This window comes from Salpingoeca rosetta, assembly GCF_000188695.1.
Source record: "Salpingoeca rosetta unplaced genomic scaffold supercont1.9, whole genome shotgun sequence".
NCBI classification, from domain to species: domain Eukaryota; class Choanoflagellata; order Craspedida; family Salpingoecidae; genus Salpingoeca; species Salpingoeca rosetta.
The window spans coordinates 142,828-151,318 of record NW_004754925.1 but is presented as its reverse complement, the minus strand read 5'-3'; the positions used below and the strand labels follow the sequence as shown (position 1 = coordinate 151,318).

General features: G+C 56.5%; 2 protein-coding genes across 2 annotated transcripts in view; one reads left to right on the top strand and one right to left on the bottom strand.

The window, feature by feature from the left end:
- PTSG_12100 (uncharacterized protein) overlaps positions 1-1,690 on the bottom strand; it is a gene marked incomplete at its 5' end in the record, with an annotated part of 7,882 nt that extends 6,192 nt beyond the window's left edge. Inside the window, 5 exons of the mRNA XM_004994773.1 lie at positions 358-454; positions 571-699; positions 925-1,049; positions 1,172-1,217; positions 1,370-1,690. Of these exons, the coding sequence (XP_004994830.1) occupies positions 358-454; positions 571-699; positions 925-1,049; positions 1,172-1,217; positions 1,370-1,690 (718 nt within the window). The remainder of the gene's footprint in view (positions 1-357; positions 455-570; positions 700-924; positions 1,050-1,171; positions 1,218-1,369) is intronic.
- Positions 1,691-1,836: 146 nt separating this feature from the next.
- Positions 1,837-8,153, top strand: PTSG_12099 (uncharacterized protein; the record flags this gene model as incomplete). Its single annotated transcript, XM_004994772.1, has 19 exons — positions 1,837-2,189; positions 2,425-2,467; positions 2,682-2,739; positions 2,883-2,924; positions 3,033-3,107; positions 3,384-3,500; positions 3,725-3,771; positions 4,030-4,219; positions 4,632-4,667; positions 4,864-4,941; positions 5,176-5,418; positions 5,674-5,813; positions 6,109-6,175; positions 6,325-6,358; positions 6,494-6,542; positions 6,678-6,867; positions 7,047-7,241; positions 7,564-7,692; positions 7,968-8,153. Exons 1-19 carry the CDS (start codon positions 1,883-1,885, stop codon positions 8,151-8,153), a joined length of 2,226 nt encoding a protein of 741 aa, XP_004994829.1. The 5' UTR covers positions 1,837-1,882.
- Positions 8,154-8,491: the final 338 nt, after the last annotated feature.

Here is an 8,491-nt window from a genome sequence, read left to right as displayed (position 1 = left end):
TCTGTGTGTTTTTGTTTCCCAATACAGAGAAACTGCGCCATCACATGTTCACTTATTATTGTGTGTGTGTGTGTGGTTGTGAGTGTGTGAACTCTGCGTGTGTGTGAGTGTGTGTGAGTGTGTGTGTGTGTGTATGTGTATGGTGGGGTGTGTGTGTGTGTGTGTGTGTGTGTGTGTGTGGTGTGGGTGTGGTGTGTGTGTGTGTGTGTGTGTGTGTTTGAGGGGGGAAGTGGATGTGAACGTTGGCGGAGAGAGGAGGGGGGCATCAGATGGTGAATCTAAGCTGCTGTGGCTGAAGGTGTGTGCGTGGAGAGGGATGCTGCTAGCATTGACATGTGTGCCGTCACGAGTTCGCACCGTGTGAGGAGTACATGCAGAGGACGGAGAGCAGCTCCCATATCAGCTTCTTCACCACAGGCTGCTTCGCCGCAAGCAGCACCGTCAGGTTGTTGATCTGAACAACAAGCAACAGCAGCAGCCATCGTCGTGAAGTGTGAGGGGCGACGAGAGCGCAGATGAGATCCCCTCAAAAGCAATACAAAGCCAGCACACACATGCACACGCACGCACCGCGGGCTGTCCGCCGTCAATGAGGGCGTCGATACCGGCGCGGTGGTTCATCACCGCAGACACGCAGCGCACACCGTGCTCAATGTGCACCGCCTGGTCAAGGCTCGGGCTGTCGTCCCCCATCATGTTCTGACATGAGGAGAGCACGGAGCAGCGGGCAGAGAGTAGTGGTGAGCAAAAGGTTCCGCCCAGAATCATAGTCACACACACACACACACACACACACACACACACACACACACACACACACACACACACACACACACACACACACACACACACACACACACACACACACACACACGAACATGCATGCACGTGAAGAAAGATCCAAGGCGGTGATTGAACTGTAACCTGGATGGCGGAGACGATGGCGACAAGCCCGTCGCGTGACAAGAACTCGTCCAGCCATGCATGCGGGGCATTCTTGATGGTTGTACACAGCACGCCAAATGGCGGACGTGCCCACTGCAGGCTCGCTGCAACGCGTGTGATCGAGTGCACGCAGTAGAATGAGCAAGGCCGCTGGCCAAGGGGAATTGACCATGACATGGGAGAAACGCTTGCACTATGTGTCAACGACACAACAACCGTGGCTCACCAAGCACGTAGTCCATGTCTGTGTCCATCAGCTTTCCTTTCAAGTTCTGCTCGTGCGTGTGAGAGTGTGAGCGTGTGAGCAATCAAGCAGGTATGCAGCGGCGACGCAATAGTAACCAAATCAGGTGTGCAAGAGGCGATGGTATGACATGTCACAGGCGATCGCAATGCCTGGCCAGCAAGACATGCAGGGACGTACCACGCGCATCTTCTTGAGGAGGTCGGCGCCGCTCGTGCGTCGACCCGTGGTGGCGGGAGTCCCTTTCATGTTCTTTCCTTCGGTTGCCTGTTGCTTTGGCCCCTTGTCCCGTGTCTTTCGTGTTGATGCTGATGTCACAGTGCCTGGATCACCGGGTTGCGTTGCGGTGGATGTTGTGGTGGATGCCTCGTCGTGTGATGGGCTGCCTTCGTGCTTGAAGCCGCTGCTGTCGCCATCACCATCTTCCATCACATCAATGTAGCCAACATCCTCCGCGACGTCCTCGTCAACGACCACGTCATCACCGGTCTTGCTCGCCATCGTGCTGACTGCGGCACTCTGCAGGAACACAGGCTGCAACAAACACCAACAAGCAAGCAAGCAAGGTGGGAGGTTGGTTGTTGGGAAGGCTGAGAGTGAGTGGTTGGTTGATCCGTCGCGCTTGGCTCGCAATTCAAACAAGGGCTCGAAGTCCGTCGAAACTCGTATGAAATCATTCACGAATCGCCAACAATGACACTGCTTGGGATACAGCAGTTGCTGCCGCCACAAAGACAAGGCGACACAAACGGCAATGGGAGCCGTGTCGGTGGTGTCGGTAGCAGCAGCAGCAGCAGCAGCGGCGGCGGCGGCGGCGGCAGGAGAAAGTCTGTGGCCGCCGAGGCTGCGGCTGCGGCTGCAGCAGCAGCAAACGCTGTGACCAGGCTGCAACCGCTTTTGTCAGACCACCGCCGTGAACTTTCAGAACCATCCATCGAACGAACCTACAAGCATGTGCTGCACACGCTCAAACGGCACACCCCAGCCCATCTTCGCCAACGTGAGCCACAGCGTGTGTGTGTGTCTGCATGTGTATGTGCGTGTGTCTGCATGTGTATGTGTGTGTGTCTGCATGTGTATGTGTGTGTCTGTGAGTGTTGTGTGTCTGCTTCTGTCTGTCTGTCTGTGTGTGCATGCGCGTGTACCATTGCTACGTTCGATACGTTGTGCGTTCGGGCTTGGTCTTGCTCGTCCTCCTTTGCTCTCACCAAGCACTTTGCAATTCACGATGGCAGAGGAACTGTTTGCCTTGGGGTTTGCGGGCATTGAAATCGCCAGGTGAGTGAGCTGGAGTACAGTTGTGCCAACACCTGGTACGACTTGCTGTTGCCTTGTTGTCTTGCCCATCGCTCCTCCTCCCATAGCGATTATGCTGTTGCGTTTGCTCAAGCTGTCCTCACACTTGTTTGCGCTTGTTTGCGTGTTTGTTTTGCGTACCATGTTGCGCTTGGACTCCCGGCCATCACATTCACACACACACACACACACACAGCTTCCTGGCAGGCGCTGCCATCTCATCTGCGTTTCAACTGTTTCGGCACTACGTTCTGGTGCGTGTGCAAGCGGCGTTGCGTGTGTGTGCTGCAACCTCGTTGACCCCGTTCCTTGCTGAGACCCCACTCACGACTAAACCTCGTCTCCCCACCAACGTTGCCTCTCCTCATCTGTTTGACTCGCCTCCACTCTTTGCCAGGCACCACGACTCAGACAGGACTTTTCAGACGTCGTTGTTGACGTGTGTGTGTGTGTGTGTGTGTGTGTGTGTGCAGGGAGGCTTGAAGCCCATGTGTGTGGCCTGGCGTGTCTCTCACGGTTCGAGTGTTTGCTTCCTATTGCGGTGCAGTGGCTGGTCGTGCTTGGATCCGGCATTGTATGTGACGCCATCGTTGCATTTAAGGACGCCCACATCAAACTGCAGGTGCTGTTTGTGTGTGTGTCTGTGTGTGTCTGTGTGTGTGTGTGTGTGTGTGTGTGTGTGTGTGTGTGTCTGTCTGTTTCTGTTTCTGTGTCTGTGTCTGTCTGTCTGTGTGTGTGTGTGTGTCTGTGAAGAGCAATCACACGTTGCCTCTCGCTTGTCGTTGAGTTCTCCATGCCATCTGTCCTCTGCTCAACGCATTTTCCTCCTGCCCTCATGCCCGTTGCCCTTCGCCCCACTCCACTCTGCATCACATGCTGCTCTATTCGCTCGGTGCAGGCATATGTTGCGCGTCGCTCCATCGTTGGTGATACATCGCCAAGCGTGTATGCCATGCTCACCCCCGCCGTATCCATGTCCCCTCTCTACGCCCTCCCTTACATCGCCATGGCCACGGTCTGTCTGCACTGCACTGTACCGTACTGTATTGTGCTGTACTGTGTGTGTCTGTGTGTCTGTCCTTTGCGTATCTGTGTGTGACTACCTGTGTGTCTTGCCCTCTGTGGCGTGTTGCCTGGTTCTCTGTACGCGTATATGAACCGATATGTGTTCCCCCTCCCTCCCCTGCTGGATTGTCGTTCTCATGCCCCTCCCCCTCCTGCCGCTACTCCTGTGCTCAGGGCACCTACGACGCCAACACCATTCTCGACGCCCTCGCCACCGAGCCGTGAGATGATCCGTGCCATTGCTGCTGGTGTGCTGTGCCCCTCACTGTGCCCGCCGCTCTCCCACCACAACATCCCAACACTCACTTACTTACTCACTCACTCACTCACTCACTCACTCACTCACTCACTCACTCACTCACTCACTCACTCACTCACTCACGCATTTACTGACTCACGCACTCACTGACTCACTCACTCATTCACTCATTCACTGACGCCATTTGACATCACTCATGCACCCCATTCGCGCTGCCCAGTGCGGTGCTGAACGCGGCTGTGGTCATTGGCGCAGTCGACGTGGCTCTGCGCTCCCCAACGGTGGAGAGAATTCGCTGGCCCTCGCCCAACTCTCCCCCAGATATTCTCCAGGCGCACACGCACTTCTTCCGCCGCAGCATCCACGACCGCGCCCTCCGCGCCAACTTGGTCCTCGTCCCCTTGCACGCGGTGAGCAGCGGGGAGGGGGTTGCTTTGCCGCGCGTGCGTGTGCTCTATCTGTGTCTGTGTGTGTGTGTGTGTGTGTGTGTCTGTGTGTCTGTGTCTGTGTGTCTGTGTCTGTGTGTGTGTGTGCACGTGTGTATGTGTGTGTATGTGCACGTGTGTATGTGTGTGTAGGTGCGTGTGTGTGTGTGTCTGTGTGTGTTTGCACGTGTGTATGTGTGTGTATGTGCGTGTGTGTGTGTGTGTGTGTGTGCGTGTGTACGTGGCTGTTTTGCCTCGGACGCATTGCTGCCATCCTGTTCCACACCTCATCGATCAGCCAATGCTCTTGCTTCTGTTCTCGCTCCTGTCTTGTCACCTCAATCTCCACTGCTGCTGCTGCTGCTGCTGCTGCTGCTGCTGCTGCTCTGGTGCTCAGGCGTTTGCTGTGGTCCTGCGTCGATCAATCAACGACGTGTGTGGTCCTGCCATTTGCCCTGAGACGTTGCAACAGCACCGAAAGCCGTGATGATATTGCTTGGTTCTTCTTCTTCTTCTTCTGTTGTTACACGCATGCATACGCGCTTTCACGCACACAAGCGCCCACAAGCACGACTGCATTCACCACGCAAACCCTTTCTCCTCATCTCCGTTGCCTTGTGTGTGTGCAGTGTCCGCGCGTGACGCACGCCACCTTTGTTGCCGGCATCTTTGCAGCAGCAGCAGCCGTTGTCGCCGAGCACGTGGCGGTCAGATGTTGTACCACCGCCTGTGATTTGGTCGTGTGTGTGTGCCTGTGTGTGCCTGTGTGTGCCTGTGTGTGTGTGTTGTCTGTGTTTGTCTGTGTTTGTCTGTGTTTGCTTGCTCTTGTGTGTGTGTGTGTGTTCGTGTGTTCGTGTGCTCACTGGTCTGTTTCACCTGCGCCACACGCCCTCTGCTATTCACCCGCGCTCATGCGCTGTCTGGCTGCTTATGTGCTGTAGATTGGGGTGCTGCTGTGGGCGGCGGCGGCGGCGACGAACCGGTTCCGGCGCGTGCTCGGATTGCCGCCCCCAATGTGGCGGGAGGTGCGCCCGCGCCACGAGGGGCAACAACAACAACAACAGCAGCAGCAGCAGCAACAACAACAACAACAACAACAACAACAACAACAACAACAACAACAACAACAACAACAACAACAGCAGCAGCAGCAGCAGCAAGCGACGCCTCGCAGGCGCGGTGCTGTGCGACGGGCTGGTAGACACAGACACAGACGCAACAGATCAAGTTGATGCAATGCGAGTGTGTGTGTGTGTGTGTGTGTGTGTGTGTGTGCGTTGTGTGTATGTGTGTGCGTGCGTTGTGTACGTTGTGTTTGGTTTTTGTGTGGTGTTGCTTACGTGGGCTTGTCGGGCCAGCAGAGCAAGGCAGAGCCTCGTTCATCACCATGGTAGGTACTGAATTGAACCAATAAATGACCGCTGTTTTGTTGTTGAAAGCGGCGTGGCCAGGGCATTCGAAATCAGGAAATCAATAACGTGCGTTCCGCCGTGTGGCGGGGAGTGCATCTGAGCGTGTCTCGCGCGCTGTCCTGTCGGCTCGAGGTTGATGGAAGTAACACAGTAGCGATAGTGAGCTAGTGAGAGTGTTGTATCAAGAAAAGCTAAGATGTCAGCAGCTGCACGTTGCTGTGTGGGAGGAATCCATGGGAAGGAAAGAAAATGACAAAAAAGGCAAGAGGAACATGACGAGAGAAGCACACACACACACACACACACACAACACACAACATACACAACCACACACACACACACAACCACACACACCACCACCACAAAGTTCAAATTTGGCGGCACGTGAAAAAAAAAAAAAAAACACCACAAGCCGACCAGTGTGCACTTCCTTTTCGCTTCGCTTTCTTCTCGTGTGTTCAGCAGCAGCACAGCAGCAGTCAAGATGAGCGTGAGTGGTGCGGCTGCGTCGTCGTTGTTGTTGTGTGCGGTGCTGAGACTGACATGGCCAGCAATGCAACGCGCGGCCCTTGCCTTGCTTCTCGTACCCCTTGCTCCCCATGTACACATTTACCCCTAACCTGCAATCCCACACAATTGCGCTTGTTCTGTTGCTGCTGCTTGGTTTTGTCGACTCAGACACCACCCGCACGCGACGAGGAACGTCCACAAGGTACCACTGTGCGCACCTGTCGTCCGCATGCCGTCTGTTCTTCACCGTCTCATCATAATCTGGCTCGTGCGCCCATGCCTGCTCTCACAGCCTCCCCTCACATGCGCTCGCCTCTGTTCATTGCACCCCTGACAGAAGACGGTCGCCGCAGCCGCAGCCGCAGTCGTGACATGGACGACACCAGGTACGGCTGGACATACTCAATGTACCGACGGGCAAGCCTTGCGTTGAGAAACCATACGCACAACCCTGCTCTGCCTCGAACATGGTACCATGGTGTGATTCAACCTCACGTGACAAATCCACTCGTTCAATACAGGGATCGCAGCCGCAGCCGCAGCCCTGCACCGCGCAGCAGGAGCCGTAGCCGTAGCCCCGCGCCACGCAGCAGAAGTCGCAGCCGCAGTCCGACGCCAAGAAGTCGCAGTCGCACACCTCCCCCTCGCAGCCGCAGCCGCAGTCGGAGCATTAGCCGCAGCCGGAGCCCCACCTACCTCGCAGCCGCAGCCGTAGCCCGTTTATTAGAGGCGGAATCCTTTAATGCAACTGTTAAGCTGAAACGGGTGGTGTCGGCACGCTCGAGCTAGCGCGTTTTTTGCAATCCTGCAGGGCACGCGCTGCGTTAACGGGGGTGTGATCACAGGTAGTTATGCGCCGTATGTTAGTCTCACGCCATCCTAGAAATCAGAATCAGGTCCCCAAGCGCCGCAACCGCAGCCGCTCCCGTGATCGTTCGCGCAGCCGCAGCCGGTCGCCTGCGCGGCGCCGCCGATACCGCAGCAGAACCCCACCCCGGCGGCGCTATCGCGACTCGCCGCCACGCCGCCGCTTCAGCCCCGAGGGCTCCCGCTTCAGGCCCCGGCGCGCCACGCAGCGTCAGCGCGTACGTTGGCGGCACAGCCTGGCGCCAATGCCGTGCGCAACCCACCTACACCCCTGCACCACCCTTCTTCACTTACTCGATACACATCCGCCCACATGCACGCACACATGGTTGCTGTACCTCTCCGTGCATTCGCACGTGTGTATATGTGTGTGTATATGTGTGTGTATGTCCATGTGTGTGTGTGTGTGTGCGTGCGTGCGTGCGTGCGTGTGTGTGTGTGCGTGTGCGTGTGCGTGTGTTCCCCTCTCTCTGCTTGTGTCCCACCTCTCTGACGCCCTGCCCCAAAACCACCCCCTGACACTGCCCACCTTTGTTGCAGGAGAACCCGGAGCCGTCGTGTGTGCTGGGGGTGTTTGGTCTGCACGACCGCACGGACGAGCATGCACTTGAGGAGTGCTTTGGCGAATTTGGCGACCTTGATCGTGTCATCATCGTCAGGGATAGGAAGGTGAGAGTCAACATCGTGAGGTTACCTGTGACAGACGTCTGACCTCTGCAGCGCCAAGATCTTGCCTGCATAAGTGTTGGTGTGCGCGTATCTGCGTATCTGTGCAAGTGTGTGTGTGTGTGTGTGCATGTGTGTGTGTGCATGTGTGTGCTTGTGTGTGTGTGTGTGTGTGTGTGTGTGTGTGTTTAAGTGTGCGCTCACGCGACTGCGGGTCTCATGCAACACACCACCACCGCCCCCCTCCACCCTACCACCCGTCCGTTGCATGTGGAAAGACGGGCGAGTCGCGGCGGTTTGGGTTCATCACCTTCAAGCGGCAGGACGACGCTGATGCTGCCCGCGACAAGCTCAACGGCAGCGAGCTCGATGGCCGCAGCATCCGCGTCGATTACTCCGCCACCAAGCGGCCACACACCCCGACTCCCGGTGTCTACCTCGGCGGCGCAAGGTCTGCATTTTGAACAGCCTGCTTGCTTGTTCGTTCGTTGGTTCGTTGGTTCGTTGGTTTGTCTGTGCATCGTGATGAGGGGAAGACATGCGTTCATGCGTTCATGCGTTCATGCGTTCATGCGTTCATGCGTTCATGCGTTCATGCGTTCACGCGACATGCACGTGCTGTGCTGTTGATTCCTACAGGGATCGCGGCCGCCCCCGCCGCAGCCGTTCTCGCAGCCGTAAGCGCCAACCGCACACACATACGCACAGCTACACACACACACACACACACACACACACACACACACACACACACACACACACACACACACACACACACACACACACACACACACACACACAC